The sequence below is a fragment of the Sarcophilus harrisii genome, chromosome 4 (assembly GCF_902635505.1).
Source record: "Sarcophilus harrisii chromosome 4, mSarHar1.11, whole genome shotgun sequence".
NCBI classification, from domain to species: Eukaryota; Metazoa; Chordata; class Mammalia; order Dasyuromorphia; family Dasyuridae; genus Sarcophilus; species Sarcophilus harrisii.
This window is the reverse complement of record NC_045429.1, coordinates 31,816,453-31,835,491: the sequence shown is the minus strand read 5'-3', so window position 1 is coordinate 31,835,491 and position 19,039 is coordinate 31,816,453. Positions and strand designations below refer to the sequence as shown.

The 19,039-nt window shown below is 35.4% G+C and overlaps 1 protein-coding gene across 12 annotated transcripts in view; it reads right to left on the bottom strand.

The window, feature by feature from the left end:
* The window catches only part of EVI5 (ecotropic viral integration site 5), a 206,301-nt gene that overhangs the window by 80,394 nt on the left and 106,868 nt on the right, over positions 1-19,039 (bottom strand). For 10 of the 12 annotated variants that reach the window (XM_031969307.1, XM_031969313.1, XM_031969311.1 and 7 more), the window contains 4 exons: positions 18,186-18,246; positions 12,523-12,576; positions 10,166-10,198; positions 9,470-9,616 (listed from right to left, as the gene is read on the bottom strand). In XM_031969307.1, the coding sequence (XP_031825167.1) occupies positions 9,470-9,616; positions 10,166-10,198; positions 12,523-12,576; positions 18,186-18,246 (295 nt within the window). The remainder of the gene's footprint in view (positions 1-9,469; positions 9,617-10,165; positions 10,199-12,522; positions 12,577-18,185; positions 18,247-19,039) is intronic. The other 2 variants (XM_031969309.1, XM_031969315.1) reach the window with 2 other exon arrangements.

Below are 19,039 nucleotides of genomic sequence, written 5' to 3'. Positions count from 1 at the left end.
GATATTCTTCCATGTAGAACACACGTATAAAATGAGAAGTGAGTTGCTCAGCCCCCTCCCTGTTCCACTACCCCAAACACTACTTCTCTATTCCCTAATTTTCCTACTCCTCCCAAGAAAGCTAACAGCATCCTTTTGTCTGTCCCTGGCTTCCTTGGTTAGCCTCAGCTCATCTGGGGCTTATGTCCCTGACAACAGTTTGACATGGACTGCCATAGCCTTCTGTTCACCTGTCACCTAACCTTGCTTCCATCTTCTGGACATTTTTTTTAAAAATCTGGTTGGTGAGTTCCCCATGCATCCACAAGGATCTCTTCAGATAAATTCCATTTATAAAAAAGAAGTGGCTAGAACTCTAAAATATACAGTACATACATCCTAGTATACCATGCATGTGTAAGCTCATGTGTAACTGGTGGTTTGTATGTTATCAATAAACCTATTGGTTAGCAACAGAAGATGGAAAAGTGTTTCAGTTTCTTGAGATCCAGAACTTTATAAATTCAATGTACTAACGTGGATGGAATCTCCAGGAAGAGACTCCAGTTTCCTCACTTACAACATGTTCTTCTAGAGAGGAGTCAAGTGGGCCAATAACACAGATTCCATGTTGGGGCAATGCTAGTATTGATCCTCTGTAAGTAAGCAACTGTAACATCTAGAGAACCCTATTCTGGGAGGTGAGCTGGCAAAGGAAAATCTATGAAATACATAGAGATTTTGGGTTTGGTAAGGCTCTCACTAGAGCTGCAGGGAAACAGGAAGATTTGGAGTGCACACAGAAGTCCATGGAATGACCAACGGCCTTTGACAAGGGCCAATGCTGTTCTGGACCTTTTTTGTGCCTGCCATTGACCCCTCTGAAACGCAGAGGAAGCTGTCTCAAAAAATCACATTTTTAAATTAGTAAGGAAAAAATACATGAGATTACAAAGGAAATCAGTTACACTGAAATATAATTTATTTTTTAAGAGTTCACAAAGCTTAGGTTAAGGACTCTGTGAGTTACGGGTACTGTGAGCAGTGCAAGGAGGACCCAGTGGGGCTGAGATGAAGTTCTAAGTTCTGACCTTTCAGCTTGATAACCCACAAAAACAGTTTAATATGGAAACAAGGAGAACACAAAGAAAAAGAATACAAAGCCTCAACTCTAGGACTACAACAGTGAGGGAAGGCCAGAGTTAGCTAAACCAAACCCAGAGAAAGATGAAAGAATCTAGCATGGATCAAGGAAATGGACAAATGAACACATTCCATGTCTGACTGCAGTGCTGAGCGTGCATCTAAATCTATGAATGGCTTTTCTTCGTCTGGATGTCTGCACTAACTTGGTCAGGAGAATGGACTGTGCTTTCTTATATCTGACTCTGTGAATGTGGACAGACGTGCAAAATGAACACTTCAGTAAATTCCAGTGGGTAAAGTGACGATCTGAATTACAAATTAAGGACTATTAAGGATTTTGAAATTTGCTTATTGCTGCTTTTTCTGTATGATGAAATAGTTGCTGATTTTCTTCTAACACCTGATTAGCTAGTGATATAATTTGATTTATGGATTAAGAACCAGCTTGCAGTTATACAGAAGGCTAGAGTTTTCTCAAAGTAGAAAGGCCAGCTAAGATGTATGTGGCTCCTGAAGTTAATGAGCAAATACCACCATGTCCAGTGTTCATACATCAGCAAAACCAGTAATTAGCAACAGAGGCCACTGGGTGATTCAGTAAATAAAGCACTGGACCTAAAGTCAGAAAGATTTAGGTTCAAATATGGCGTCAGACACTAGCTGTGTGACTCTGGGCAAGTCATTCAACAACTGATTGGCTCAGTTTCCCCATCTGTAAAATGTGGACAATAACCTACCTCCCACAATTGTCATGAAGATCAATTAAGGATGTATTTGTACTGTGCTTTACAAACCTTCAAGTACTATATAAATACTATAAATATTAGACTATATAAATATTATCATTTTATTATATTGCATGGAGTTGCTTCTGTTCCTGGAGATGCTGAACTAGATAGATTTAACCTCCTCCATGACATCTATTGGAATACTTAGATGACTGCTTTCCTAAGTTTTTTCCTCTCCAGACAAATCATCCCCAGCTGTTTCCCAAATCCTTCACCACCCTGGCCATTCTTAATCATTACTCTTTGGCTCCCAGCATTCAACCAGTTTTAAAAATAATCTAACTGTACTAATATCAAGTTGACAGCTCTCCATCTTATCTATAATAATCTAGAGACTACCAAATGCCTTGTGAAATTCAGATGAATAGAACCTGAAGCACTCTTCTCTCTTCGTCTCATACTGCTTCAAAAAAAGGAGACGGAATTAGTGGCACTTATTCTTACCGAGGCCATACTGGCTTCAAATGATCACCACTTCCCTTTCCAATACTCATAAGTTACTTCATTAGTAATCTTTGTATAATTTCTCCAATAATCAAAACTAAGCTTACCAAATGTTTCTTTCAAAAAGAAATGCCATAAATTTTTGCTGAATAATGTGAAAAATATTTAATACCACATTCTAAGCATTAATGGTATACTTTTTTAAAAAGCAAAAATTAGAGCATCAGAATACTGTGCCTAGAGCCAAACTATGAAAAAAGTCACCTAAACATTTCACCTACATGATGACAACAAAGCTGTAGTCTACTACACATTTCTTAGAATAACAGTGTATTAATTCAAATGTGTAACTTACACAACTATATAAACTATGAGGTTGCCATAAGCATGATAAAGTAAGTGGCCAAAGTACATGAGGAAAAGAGTCTGGGCTTCAAGGCCTTCCACAAATTGGTCCTTATTTCCCTTTTTTTTTTTTTTAACCATACCTCTTTATCATTTCTTTTCTTCATAATTTCACTGACAAATTCCTTACATTTATAATTGTCCCTTTACCCATTCTGTGTCTTACATCTGAAATGCCCTGTTTCCCTTAAGACCAAATACCTTTTTATCTTTCCATTCTCAAATAGTTAAAATTCTATTAATCCTGCCAACCCAGGCTAACTGTGTTTTTTGTCTGTTTGTTTGTTTCCTGGGGCAGATGGAGTTAAGCGACTTGCCCCGGGTCACACAGCCAGGAAGTGTTAAGTGTCTGAGACCACATTTGAACTCGGGTCCTCCTGATTTCAGGACCAGTGTTCTATCTACTGTGCCACCTACCTGTCCCCTAATTTGTTATTTTGCTAAGAAGCTTTCTTTCCTTCCTCTGCATTATAAATGATCCCAGTATATCTCTTTTAAGTACTGATTTGTGTTACAGTTATTTGGGTACGTGTTCTCTCTCTTCTACCATAATGACAACTAATTCCTTGAAAGTTAAGGTCCATTTCTTTACTAAATAGCAATTTTACACATATAGATAGGCATACTTTGTTTTATTGTGTTTCACAGATATTTTTACCACTTGAAGATTTGTGGCAATCCTGCATATTGGTGCCATTTTTCCAAGAGCATGTGTTCACAAGCCATTAACATCAAGGCTTCAAGACCTTCCACCAGAAAAATGATAACAATTCACTGAAGGCTCAGATGACAGACAGCTAGCATCTTTTTTAAAGCAATAAAGTATTTTTTAATTAAGGCACATACATTTATTCCAGATATGAAACTATTTATTGCACACTTAATATACAATATAGTGCAAATTTAGCTTTTATATGTACTGAGAAACTAAAAAAATTTTTTATTTATTGTGATATAATTCACTTTATTATACTAATCTGGAAGAGAATCCACACTATCTCTGAGGAACATCTGTAGTACTAAAACTTTGACAGATTTATATTTTCATCAATGTCAATACTCTCCCCATTAATGTAGATTACAACCCCTCCACATGTTATTTTACCTAATATTTATTTTGGCCTTTTCTTAAACCCTAAAATTTACCAGCATGTAGGAAGCCTTCCTTCCTATTATTGTATTAATCCCTCAGGGTAATAATCATCACCTTGGTCCCATATCCTAAATAGACTCCAGCCCTTACCCTCACCATGAAATTTCCTTTTCTAGCCATGAATGTTCTTGATAATGTCTATATCTTTAATAAATGTTAGCTGAAATGCTGACATTAAAAAAACACAATGAATAGTGGTTTACTCATTCCCAGGTTAAACTTTATTTCTCTATAACATATGAATGTGAGAGAGCTTGATCTTACAAAGCAACATTAAATAGAACCAATGGGTCACTGCTTTGTTCTTTAATCATTAGCAAACTTGGTTAATAATTAGTTACCAAGGGAAATAGGTAAAACCAAAACAAACCTATCTATAGAAGAGAGCCATCTACATCCAGAGAGAAGACTGTGGGAAATTAATGTGGATCACAAGATAACATTCTCACTCTTTTTTATTTTGTTCGCTTACATTTTGTTTTCTTATTCATTTTCTTTCCTTTTTGATCTGATTTTTCTTGTGCAACAAGAGAATTGTATGAATGGGTTTACACATATTAGATTTAACATATATTTTAACATGGATAACATATATTGGATTGCTTGCCATCTAGGGAAGGGAGTGGGGAAAGGAGAGGAAAATCTGAAACACAAGGCTATGTAAGGGTCAATGTTGAAAAATTATCCATGCCTATGTTTTGAAAATAAAAAGCTTAAAAAAGAAAAACCTATCCATGGGAAAGAAGCAGACACTATTTGGTAATTTTCAAGTTTTTCAAATTATAAATTAAGTTTAAATATAATAAGCATATTATAGAGAGGACAATTATGGGATAGTTCTATCTTATGGTTTTTATGTCTATCATCATTCCTCAAAAACAATCCTACAAGATATAAAGCAAATATTCCATTTCAATATATGTAAAGGCATACCCCAATTGCTTCTCCCCTCTGATTGGAGAGCTGGAAGAAGAAGCTAAAAACTGTCCCCACCTCCTCCCTTAATATAGGATTCGAAATTTCCTACTCTTCATTTTTCACTCTGCTATGCTTCCTCCCCATGAACACCAGGCTTCCTCCAGGAAAAGCTCATCAGCAAAAATCACTTCACCAGTGAAGATTGTTTCAGCTTTGGTACCAACTTCCCCAGGTCACCTCCCCAGTCCCTCAACATCTGAGAGCTGGAGGGTAGAGCTACAAACCCTCCCAAAACCTTTCTTTATAGAACGAGGCTCAGCATTTGCTTTTCTTTATTTTACACCAGCTGCCTTGCTGGGTTTCAGCTCCATGCACTCGATGCTTCTCTCAGCTCAGTCCTCTCCCTCTGGTACCACCCTCTCCCCTTCCAGCTTCCTTCCATCAGTAGTCTCCTCTCCCCCTCCCTTACCTCTTTAATCTCCTCCTTTAAAATGCAAACCCCCAGTTCTAAGCACAGTGCCTGGCATGTTACAGGAGGCATTTAATAAATGTTTACTATTATTGAACTGACAAAATTCTTTTATTGGATAGGTAGCCTCTCTTTTTGACAATACTCTGCCTTAGTGAAATAGAGAATAAAATCATTCTTCAAACTCTAACACAGTCAGAGAAGTTTAAAGATGTTAGAAAGCCTCTTCTTCCTCCTCTTCAATGTTACATGGCCATCTCAGTCACCAGAAAGACAACCTGATGACATTTATAAGTAACAATGTGTGTTTTTCCAGAACTGCCAGGAATTGAAGACTGAACCAAACCACCGAAGAACAGAAAGAGACCTTAGAGATCAAGTTCACCTTCTGCCCAAAACAAAATGAGGATTAGCATGGAGAATGAGATTAACCAACTGGTGAGATCTGAAGGAGAAAAAAGGGAATAGCTTGATTTAGAATTCTATCTTAGCAATGTGCTTAAAATAAGTGATTTTTAAAAAATCTTGTTACATGGGAAACAAATGTTTTAAATCTCTAGATTATCATAAAGATGTGGACAATTTTAGAAAGGCAGATATCACCCAACTTTCCAGATGAAATAAGCAATATAGGATTAGGTTATGCAATTCAACCCAAAACATATATCCCATTCCTGGCTTGGAGAAATTTTCCAATATGGAGTTTGGAGCCTGAGAAGATGCTGCAAAAAGCAAAGTATATTCAGCAAACTGAAAAGCTGATGTCCTGAACGCTTTGTTAAAATGCTCATGTGATATCTGGACTCTCCAACATTGTCATACTCAAAAATATAAAACAAAATATTTGAAAGGCAATGTTTCTGACACAGATAGTCTGGTTCTCCACAGTGTCTGTGGTACAGTTGTGTTCCTGACCCTTCCTGAACCCATCTGAGATTTTCCTGGCAGAGATCCTGGAGAGGTTTTTTCATTTCCTTCACTTTACAGATGAGGAAATGGAGGCAAACGGGTAAAATGACTTGTCAGGGTCCTACTGCTACTAAGTATCTGAAGCCAGAGCAGAGCTGGGAAGCTGGGTCTTCCTGCCTCCAGGCTTCAGGCTCTCGGCACTATGGCACCACCTATTGGCCCTAAGGTGTCACACTCGGATCAGTAGCTAGCATTTATGTAGAATTTTAAATTTTACAAAGCACTTTACAAATATTACATCATTTTATCCTAACAGGAGGTAACACCACCTGTTATTACATGCAGGGGAATAAAAAAAAAGCAGCACACTTCTGAACATACAATGGATGCATCCCTAAAAAGCTGTGGGTAAAATCACTTTCTACTCCCCACAATGAATGAATTGGAGCAATCTGTAAACAAAAGTGACAGATGGACATGTTAATACATTCCTATTCCAATTCTTTCCTAATCTTTCTTAGATTATCTTATTTTAAAAATTAAGACATATAACAATATTTTAATCTGGGAATTTAAGACAGCTTTTAGAGTAACAGTGAATAGAAAAAAAATTTGTTGTACTAACTGAAAAAAAAAGGCAATGTAAACTAAAAAATTTTATTAATATAGTTTATATTTCAATGAACTAGTTACAGATTAAGGGAAGGTATCAACATATATTTGCATTATTTAAACTGCAGATGAATATAAAAATTATTTTTCTAGTTAAAAAAGCTAAGGGAAGAAGTCTGATCTCCTTCTAGGCCACATGATTATAAACAAAACAGATCAGTCTACAAATCCACCCAAAAGCAAAGCAAGTGTGGTGGGCTAGACAATATTCACTGGCTTGAGCTTTCTTGGCTCCTTCACAGCTCAGCCCCAAACCCACTTTCTGAAGAAGATCTCTGTCCTCTACTCTGTAAATTTTGTATGTAGCTCATTTTTGTATGTTGGCTCTCCCACTAGAATGTAAACTCCTCAAGGACAGGGACTGCTTTTGCCGTTCTTTTTTATCCTCAGCTTTCAGTAGAGAGACTGTTACATAATCAGCTGGAACAAGTAATGCTGGTTGATTGGCCAAGAGACTGACTGACTTAACTTAAAAAAAAGAAAAAATTGATGACTTTCCCATTTCAAGCTAAATGACTAAATAGTCACCTAAATCATCTTAGCTAAGGAGTTATAAGATATAAGAGCTAAAATTAAAAAAAAAAAATTGCAATACTCATTTCTTTAAAAGCAAATATAATGGTAAATGGAATGAAAACCAATAACTTAATTATTAAAAAAAAGACAGGCTTCAATTCAAGGTTATTAATATGTGACCTTATCCAGTAATTGTCTCTAGACAACCTAAAATATATAATAATCTTACTTTTAAGAATTTCCAAAGCTATTGATAATATGACTTCCTTTTATGGCTTATTTATTACTTTATTGTTAATTACTGTTAATTTGTAAACCAATAATTGATAAATTCCAATAACTGATAAGTTATTCCTTACATTTAACTGATCTCTAAAAATAAAATTGAATATAATTTCCTCTGTTCCAAATCTGGTTCTTTGTAGATGTAAAGTCACCTTCATAACTGTTTGTATTCTTCATAAAAACTACTGCTGACCAAAAAATATTGAAGATAGTTATATTACCGCTTAATCTTTGCTTAGACATCTCAGAATCTTGAGTGAGAACCTCAGGTTCTCCTCATGCTGGAATCCTGGCCTGACAAGAACTCAGTGTAGGTGGCAAGCTTCCTCTTCCCATGAGTAACAATCCACATCCCTGACACTCCCATCCCCCGGTTTCAGAAGTATCTTCTGAAGCTCAAGCAGTGGTATCCTTCTTCAGACATGCAAAGAATCATCTCTATTTCCTGGCCCCTCCTCATTTTGAACAGTAGCCTTAAAACTTTAATAGCCTAAACAAGCCTTTACTCAGAGGTCTCATTTGCCAAGCCTTTGATATTCTCTGAACAACTTCTAGATTTCAAACATTAAAAAGAAATGTGGAAAAACTAAAATTGAACACAGCATCCTTATAAATTGTTGATTAATCACAAATACAGCTTGGTGTCCTCTTTTGGTTAAGATATTATCATATTTGCTTTACTAATAATACACAACATTACTGACATTTTTTCTTAACTACAAATTATGCATTTTCTGTCATTCCTGTGTCTCATTGAAATGATAATTTCCACAAATGCAAAAGGTGGAAAAAAATAAAACCTGTCATTTCTGTTGTCTATTACCACTATTTTTTTCTCTATCAAAGGTCCAATGTTTTAGGTGGTTCTTCTCAACAGAGAAGTATTTTTCCATTATTTTTTAGTCCTTCCAACATCAACTCTCTTTATTTAGCTTTTCTATGGGACACTACTGCCTACCTCGGAAACCTTTCCTGCTCCATCTCCTTTGCTGGATATTCATCTAAATCACACCCTCTCACTGTAGGTTCTATCCTGGGCCCCCTTCTCTTGTCCTTCTATACTACTACACTTGGTGGTCTCTTCAGCTCCTGTGAATTTAAAGATCATCTCCATGCAGACAAATCTCCAATCTCCCTTTCCTGTTCTAATTTCTCTTCTGACCTTCAATCTTGCATCTCCAACTGTCTTGAGATATCTCAAATTAGGTGTCTGGTTAATATCTTGAACTCAGCTCCCCCCACCTTCTCCTTCCCCTGTAAGTAGAGTGTCAACACTCTCCTGAGTCCCCCAGGCTCACAATCTAGTAGTCTTCCTGGATCCTCACATCTCTCACTCCTCTATTCTTTTCCCTTCTCCCTTTTGGGATCATACATGGCTCTAAATTTAGCTAAACTTGCTTTTTCCTGCCACTTTGTAATCCTGATTTGCTCTAGCTGGAACTGCCTGAACTTGGGATGCAAACCATGCCAAGCCAACTAGTCCAAATACCTCCCAGGAGTAAATGCCCTCCCTGAAATGACATCTGGACGGCCAGCTGAGTGGTAAGAAGAGAAGCCCACCAGGCAGAGCACCGTGTATCCCCTGAAAAGCTGTGGAACGGAAGAGGACCCCAGGGAAGCCACTACCAGGGCCGAGAATGGCTACTCCTGGCCCTGGGCAATCCCAGACCGTTCAGAATGGAGAACAAAATACTTAGGCGAAGAGCACAAGAGATCGTGCCATGGACACTGAAATGAAAAAACCGCAAATGAGAAAGTTGAGACAAGTGCTCCCAGGCTCCTTACCCATTGCTGCTGCTCCTGGAGCTCCCTGATGGCATTCTCAGCTTGCTCCAGTTTAGTACTGGCCTCATCACTCTGCTGTTTGATGGTGGCCAACTCCCGTTTTATGAGGTAGTTTTCCTCAGCCTCCTGGGCTCTTGTCACTTGTCCCTTAGGACATAATTTTTTTTTTTTGTAAAGCAATTGAGGACAGATGCAAGAAAGACTGCCTTTGTGAGGTTTAGCTATTTACTTTGCCATATTAAAAAACCTCAGAGCATAGCACAGTTTTGGGTAACCAATAGCTATCAGCTCAGCATTACTTGAGCCTTTGGGGGAGAACTAAATGGGAAATTAAACTGACAGTCAATTGTTCTTGCAAAATTCAGTTCATGCAATATTATTTAACTGCACATGCATCAATTAAACATTTCCAATATAAGAAGCATATTTCACAGGATCCAGAAATTATAATTTGTAATATTTAAAATAGAATTTCAAATAAGGTTAAATGAAACCTAAAAATAAACCAGAATTTTACCAGAAATGGCTTATGCTCATATGATAAAAGAATTAAAAATATTTCCTTAAAAATGCATGTAAATGAGCATGCATTACAAAAGGATTTTCTAAATCTAATGTTTAGATTATTGGTGGGTTGTTTTTTTTTTTTTAATAGGGATAGGGAGAAAAATTGGAGAAAATGCTCAAGAACTATACCTGTATCAATCTATCTGCCAAGGAAGCACTTTCCTATAAAAGGAAAAATTCAGAGGAATATAAGGGAAAGAAATAAAACAAAAGCGATAAAGTGATAAAATTGAGAATAGAAAGAGACAAATTATGCTCAAATTCCACCTACTTTCATAAAAACTTCAGAGAAAGTAATTCTATTAGGAAATTTGAATTTATATTTATTTTTAAGCTATTAATTTTTATTATTCTGACAAAAACATGCCAAGACTGAGGTAAAATACAGAAAGTAAACTGCTTTTGGCAGATTAACATTAATCCTAAATTGACTGATGCAGAGAAAAGAGCTTTTTAGAAATTACTGTTTCTGAAGCCTCCCAATTACCACCTTCTTCATTCCATCTGGCTCCCTAATTCTCTCCCCTCTTCATCCACACCTCTGCACAGCCCATTGAAGGGCTCAGGTCACATGGATGGAAAGGAGGCAGAATTTGAGCACACATTTGAATTTACAAAGTGCAGTGGTGCTTGTGGGATAGAAGCTTCCAAAGAGGCAAAGCAAGGAAAGTTACATAATTGAATGTCCAGAATGAAAGTGAAATAATTTACCACAAAAATTAAATAAAGAAAATATGTTCTTGGACTCTGGTTCTTTATCAAAATCTAGAAATAAAGTAGTGTAGATAACTTGGCTGTTGCAGCACTAAAGATGCTTATGACAATTTTTATAACTACTTCATGACAAGATTCTTTATACAAAACAGAAAGAGCTGAATTTTGTGGAATTCTGATTCCAAATCCATCATTCCTGAAAGTAAGTATAATATTAGAGTTTCACTGAAATTAAAATATATCTTCCATGAGAATGGCTGCTTCCAAAAAATTTCTATATCTATCTGTCTCTATGTGATAAATATGTGAAAGGATTACCTTTGACCTCAATGTTTTTAAATACTGAATTTGGCACTCTTGCTACACTATCCAAAAAGAGAATATTTAATGGAATATAATTAAAGATACAAAACTGCCATTTAAAAATAAAAAGAAGCTTTAAAAAATGAATCAACTTCAAAATACAGAATAAGTCATTCAATATGGATAGTTATTCAGATTTTTTTAAAATAAAAAATAACATTTTCACAATAATCACATACCTTAGCCACACTGCCAAAGACACTAAAAATTTTAATAATTCTAATGATAAATATACATGTGCTGTTATCTATAAAATAATATAAACACATTTGTTTTAAGATATTATCTTGCCCATATACATTATTTCACAACATTGTAGTAAAAAAAAAAAAATTAAGCCACAGAAATGCCAACAATGAAAATTACATATTTTTTTAATTATTTGAATTAACTTAAATGATTATAGCACTTTTACAATATTTATAAGCTACAATACCCTGAAAAGCACTACTTATTAGTTTCTGCTTTTAAATACAGACTACTAAAAAGAAATTAAATTTAGGTTGGTTTTATTCATTTTCCATTTTAATATAAAAAGTCAGAGAAAATCAGAAAACCAAAGCTCTGACAAACTGAGAAAGTCACTTTCCCTAAGTCTCAATTTCTTCATCTGTAAAGTAGGGACACTTGCACAATCTATACAACAGGGTTATTATGAAGAGATACATTATGAAATGAAAAATGATACATATATGTGAATTAAAAAACCATGATAAACCAGCTTACTTTGGGATCAAAAGAGTAAAGGAAAGATATCCAAACACATAAAATTTGTTATCATATCAAAATCAAAATATATAGTTAGAAGGAAGAAATTAATTTAAAATAGATTACTACTAAATTAACTACAACCTATCAAAATATTTGTGTTTAGCCCAATAGTAAATAGTTTATATAATTGTAATGACAGAGGGAAAAGAGTTGAAAATAAAATCTTTCCTAAGACCTAAAAGTGTAAATCTCATAATATAATGAAATCTACTATAATAGGCAATAAAATTTCCATTAATGACCAATAACTTCCTGTATCCAAAAATGCCAGTGCTAATCTGTAAATCAATTACTTAAGGATTTAAGCTATATTTGGAAATTTATGATAACTTTGTGAAAAAACGTATTGGTAATGTTAAAATAAAAAAGGAATTTTTGTTGACTTGATTAGATAAAGCAACATTTACATTGTAAAAAAAAGTTCAGTTTGAACTTTTATATTGAAAGCACGCAAGATTTAGTTTTTTATTAATGTCAAGTTATTTAAATAGGCAAGAAGCTAAAGCAGCTAAGCAGCAAATATTGCAATTTAGTGGACAGATGTTACATTTTCCATGCAATGTTCACTTAACATAATATCCCCCCCAAGGTAAATGTATAATTGTGACAGAAATCCAATTAAACAGTACTATACTTACTTTTTCTAATGTTTCAATGCGCTGTTTTAAAAGTCTATTTTCTGTGCGTAATCTCTGTAAGAAATAAAAGTAATGTTTTCAAGTAGTCTCAAAATAGAGAAAACTTTACCCAAGTCCAAATCATTATTAATACATAATTCAATTCAGCTCAACAAACATTAAAATGACATGATGTTAAATAAAACATAAGCAAAGAAAGTAAGTTTTTAAATGTTTTTGCTACCAATGACAATTTTCGTAGGCATCTGCTAAAAAACAGCAACAAGTACAGCATATATTTCTTCTATGGAAGTAGAGTATTACCCACAAATCTTTACTGAGAACACTTGAATATGTACCAAGCATAGAAAAAGCAATAAAAAATTCCCCAAGAAAAGCTCTCCTCTTCTAGCAACACTATGCAATATTCATAGTGTCAAATTTCTAGCAAAGGATTTGTTATTACAATAATATAAAGAGAATTGTCGTCCAAGAACATAAAGAACAGATCACAACTATCTATAACTTAGTTTAAAAATCCTAGGGATTAATGTGAGGAACAGAGAGAATAACTTATTTTGCCCAAGATTCACAGCTGGAAAGTATCAAGAGCCATATATGGGTGCTTTCTGACGCTAAGTAACAGATGCCATATAATCAATCAAAGGACATATACCAAGCACTGTCTGCATCAGGGATTGCACTTAGTTCTTAGGAAGAACATATCAAAGAAATGGCTTTTTCTCAAAGGAGACAAAATGTACACAAAAAATATATACAGAATAAAAGCCAGTAATTGGTGGGGTGTGGGAAGCACCAGCAGCTGAGGTGGGATAGAGCAGGAGAGGGGAGCAGGAAAGTCTTAGGAAGGATGTGGCACTTGATCTGAGCCTTGAGTCATCTGAGGAGACTGAGAGTTGGAGACAATGAGGTCCCCATCTCACTGGCCCCCAGGCCAAGGCAAAGGTCCAGAGAGCAGAGACGGAGTACTATATACCAAGCAGGCCCAAGTGTAGAGCAGAAGAAAGGGATTAAGGCATAAGCATGGAATCAGGCTGTCGGGAGTTTTGAATGCAAAGCAGTGTGGTTAGTGTTTGACCCTGCAGGTAAAAGGAGTCATGAGAATTATAGAGAAGGGGATGGCAGATTTGGGTTTTAGGAATATCACTCTGGAAGCAGCACTGAGGATAACTAGAGAGGGAAAAGAACCAGGCAAGAAGGCTGTTCAAACAGTGACAGAGAGGCCACGGTGACAGCCAGAACTAGTGACAGCTACTTAAGCCGAGAGATGACAGAAGCCAAGAAATACTGCCGAGATCGAATTCACCAGATTGCTGACTTTCAGCCAAGATGGCAGCCTGCACTGAGGGAAACTACTCAGCTCTCATGTATTCACTCCAGTGAAAGTCCAAAACTTGTCTCTCCATGAAAAATGAATGAAAAATTCAATGAGAAACTATAGTAAGTCACTTCTTTTACCCCTTGTTTCTCAGTGTTAAAAAGCCATGGGCAATAAGAGACTGTCAACAAAGGAAGCAAAGGCTTGGGTACAGGCAAAATGGTCTATTGCCAACCAGAGTGACCAGAGATCACCCAAAGATTCTTGTAGCTGTGGAAAATTAAACTCTAACTCTCTCAGGAGAAAGGAGAGGTGAGCTCCTAAGAAACTCCCAGGAAGGTCAGAAATCCCCAGTTTTGTTAGAAATCCACTAGGGGGAACTTGGGAGGCCCCAAGAGTGACAGCTGAAATCTGAGATTTCTGGCACTGTTTTGAAAAGTCAGAGGGCACTGAAGACCCATCACATCAACTTCAAGGATCAAGGACAGGGAGGAGGGGAATGTCTAGTGATTAAACTCTAGCAAGAACAGGTCAGTGCAAGAACCCAAGGAATCCAGAGCAAGAAATAGCAGGGTCAAACACTTCAACCAAAAAGTCAGGAGCAAGTAGAAACTGGTCTTGGCACAAACCCTAAGTCAGAAATTAAGAGTAAAGAAAGTAGTATATAAATCTTAATAACTTAAGCAGAAAATCAAAGGAAAAATGGATTTTCCACAAAGATTACATGAATACCTACAAGAAATAAAGCAAAGGATAAAGAAAAATGAAACAAAATCCAGAGGAACTGGAAGGAGAATAAATAGCTTGAAAGAAAAAATGCAAAGAACAGACTTTGAATGAAATGAAATAAAAGTGTTTCAAGCATTTATATAAGAGTTGGAGTAGAAATTTTGGAAAATAAACATAAAAATCAAGATAAACTCGGAAAAGGTAAATTTATTTGAGCAACTGAAGAGAATGTATCTAAAAGGGAAGAAGAAACAAGTAGCCCTTCAAAAATTTAATGTTCTTTTAAAATAGAGTTTTTTTTACAATTTTACAATTTCAATTTTGTTTTAAAAGATCAAGCACTTATAGTCTCTCTTTCCCACGTCCATCCTCGCCAATATCCTGTTATAATATGTGTACCAAAAAAATCTCAAAAAGCATTTATTAACCACATGTTATATGTTTGATACTGTGAAGATTTGCACTAGAGATGCCAAAAAAAAATACTATTCCTGCCTTCAAGGAGCACATACAATGGGAGAGATCATATGCATATGATCATGTATATGTAATAGGATAATAAATGGGGAAAAATAATCAAGTGTTAATTTTACTTCTGAAATCATCATGTTTTTGTTCACCTAGGTGAATAATCCCCTCTCTTTTTTTAAAACTTATTTTCATATTTTTTCCTCAATCACATTTTTCTATCCCTTCTCATTGTTTGCATATACCACTTGGACCTAATAATTGGTGTGATTTTTGAAATCTGCAAATTAATTCCTTTCTCATTCCAAAATTCCAAAGAACAAATACCCCCAATAAAATCATAAAGTAATTCATGTACTACTAAAAGTCTTTTTAAAAGTTAACTTTCTTGTTTAATTCATTTGAGTCACTCAAGGGAAGGGAATAATTTAATAATACAAAGGATAAGAAGCTAGTGAGTATCTCTCTCCAGCCTCTTATTCTTGATTTATGCTTCCAAATATTCAAAGCCTCAAATCACATACTATCCCCACTTCCTGATATGACATTTTGTAATGTTGTCATACTTTGACAACCATCAATACAGAGTGTTATTCTTTTTTGAGTATCTAAAAATTAAAGTGAATGTCTAAATTAAAGAAAAAAGTAACCCATGAATACATTGGGTTCTTCCTGTGAACATGAGCACAAACTTTCATAGGTATGACAATGGATTTAACTTTTAAATGGTGTCTTAAATAAATGTTGGGTGTCTGGTTTTTGTACTGTAATTTTGCCTTTTTCTTTGCAATATCAGAAAGTTTTGCTTGGATTTTTGCAAAAATTGAATTTGTTTCTTGGCACACTGAGGCCAAGATCAAGAATTTAAAGAGGAAAAGGGAAACTTCTCAGAAGTAAAGTAAAATAAATTAAAAACAAGATTCATGGTTTAATGTAATTGTTCTAAATTTTACTTTTTTCCTTTGAATTTCATCTGTTTTTGATATTTATTACAAATATGTGTATGTGTATATAAATATGATTTTTTCTATATCCAGTACCTAATTCCGCCTGGATCAATGTGTATATGCATGCATGTATGTATATGTATATATGTAATGTGTGTGTGTAATATATATATACTGGTCCAGATGGAATTAGGTTCTGGATATAGAAAAAAGCAGGTCCAGGGGGATATATATTAACAATTATTTTTCATGATTCACATATATATGACTATGTCATGAAGGAACTCTCTCATAAAGGTGCTAAGAATGTGCCCATGACAATGAATACAGCTGGGGAGTAATTTTCTCCTGTAGTTCATCTTGGATAATGTCACACACCAAGAGAATGTGCACAGTGGTCTCCACCCCAGCCTCGTAGCTGGCACTAATGCTGGCCAGCTTGCCCGATGGGGGACATTAACGTAACATAATGCTCCGTCTCTCCAGTGGCCCAGGAAGGCCTTCTCTCTGTTCCAAGGATGGCTTTTCGCCAAGGAGCTCTGGCAGTGTGGCAGGGCTCAGATCACTTATTCCCTTAGTCCCAGAGTTTTTAACTGAACTCTGGGTTTGATAATCTGAGCCCTAATGTGGACAATGATGGGCTATGGGCTGTCTGAGAGGAGAATTAATGCCCAAGCAAGGGCTTAACATTGGATTCTTCTAAGGTGTTACTGAGCAAGTTTGAGCAAGGTTTCCACACAGGAAAAGCTACATATTAACTTGAGGGTGATTGGCTATGATACTCTGTAATAGACTGACAGAGCTCCCTGCCTCCCCTTCCGGAGAGGGCTCCTCATCCAGTCACAGGTTCAAAACCAAAAGAATTCTGTAATGTGAGAGAATCCATGCACTCCCCTGCAACCTACCCGATGGCCAAATGACTAGTGAAAGTCAGAGCACCACAAACTGCTGAGGTTCATTTTTTACATTTTTAAATTTTTAAAATTTATTTTATTGTTCTAAGGCTGAAAGTGGCATTTCAACCTGACCTACTAATTCTCACTCAAAAGAACCCAACTGCTTTTATCACTGAGGTTATTGTGCCTTTGAGAATAGATACTGAGATCAGCTAGAGCTTATAAAAAAGAAAACACAGAATGGTGGCATGTGATCCACAAAGGCTTAATAGAGTACCATGATCTACTGAGTAGGATACAGTCAAAGACTACACTAACTGAACTGAAAAAGAGTCATGAGCACATCTTAAGAAGAAATTAATGTGAAATTCAATAAGGATGAATATATGTGCATGCAAATATGTATGTCAATTTTTACATATACATATATTGAGTGTGACAGTAAACAGAGTAAATATAAAAGTTTTTTATTTTAGCAGGGCACAATTTTATTTTTTTTATTTGATGGAGGAGCAATGGCTCCTATTTCTTAATAGGAGGTTACTTATAAATATCTTTATATGTTATACTTATTTCAGAGATAAATACTGATTATATAGACATATATGCAGATGGACTTCAAATATAAGTTACTAACCATGTTTGATTATTACTGCTTACTTATTCAGGAAGAAAGTTCTTAGAATAAATCACAAAGGGGGTAAATGTCTTTTTTTATTTTAAAGCTCTGTATTTAAAAAAAATTAATTGAATACAGGAGAGCTATCTGTTCTACTGTCAGAAGAGGGATGGCAGGGGTTAGGGGAAGGGTGAAGTCTGAGAATGAGTATGTACCATGGGTTTGGGGACAAGGAGGATGAGTCAGCTCCCTTTGTCCTTAAAGCAGCTCAACTGAAAGCATACTGAGGAGCCTGATTTCAGTTATCCTTCTAATCACAACTGGTCCTTGCACATGTTGATGTGGATGCCTTTCCAAGAAAACCAGATCTCAGTATGTATTCCAACAAAGAGGAAAAGTAATTAGCTATCCTTTAGAAATTCAACTGTATTCAGTTTATGTGACTATTCATAAGCCACAGAGATGAAATTATTCCCCACAGAGATGAAATTATTCCCCACCACCACCCCAGTACTTGACTGGCAAGTACAATGAAAAAAAGAAAAAAGAAAAAAATAACCCTCGTTACTAAGTTCACTGCAAACCAGTGGCAATACCAAGAGGACCCAGAGCTCCCCTGACGTCATAGCTCCAGCTCCTTGGAGCTCCTCCTTACAAGTCTGACCAGGTTGCTTCCTCATGCTTACTTTAATTTCAACTTGCTCCTCCATTTCTTTAGTTTTTATTGTAGTGTATTCCTTTTCTAACCTAAGAGAAAAATAAAAGTTTTGATTTAAGTTTTCTCAAAGTAATCAGAGTAATCCAAATTTTAAAAAGTTACAGAAAAGGATAAACTTTGATGAAATTCACTGTTTACAAATAGGAATGCTGGTTATGTAGAAGCATCATTTTAAAAATCATGTTAAGAACAAAAAAAGCACAGGGTCTTTCAATCTTATATAATTCATCCCATTTTATAAAATAAGAAGAATTCTTAAATGTTCATCAAATTCTGATGTGGAGTTGCAAAACTTAAATTGTATGAATCCTAACTTAACTAAACAATGTCTTGTAGTTTTTTATTAGATATAGTCTCATCCACATTGGCAGATGACCTTAACGGGTAACATTATCACAATCTTCACTGACAAAATTGAATTAAAAGTGATTGTGATTAATTAGAGAAGCACTGTAGAAAATATAAAACAGTATAAGGCAAGTCCAAAAAGCTACATAAACAAAGAGTAGAAAATAATCAAGTCAAAATAAAGTTGGAAAAAGTAAGGCTAATATTTTCAATATTTATGAAATGATAATCATGAATGATAACACTTATTTAAAAACACATAGCTTAGAACAGACTATCATAACAACTCATTATTACATACCTCTAAAGATGCTGAAGATTCAAACTTACCCTCCTAGCTAAAATTTCACAAAATAATCTATAATGTCAAATGTTGGTCCTGTTTTCCTTTACTAGAATTTAAAAGGATTATCCTCTAAATATACAGTAAAATTACTCCTCAAAAATGGGCCACAAATTTCATAAATCAATCAA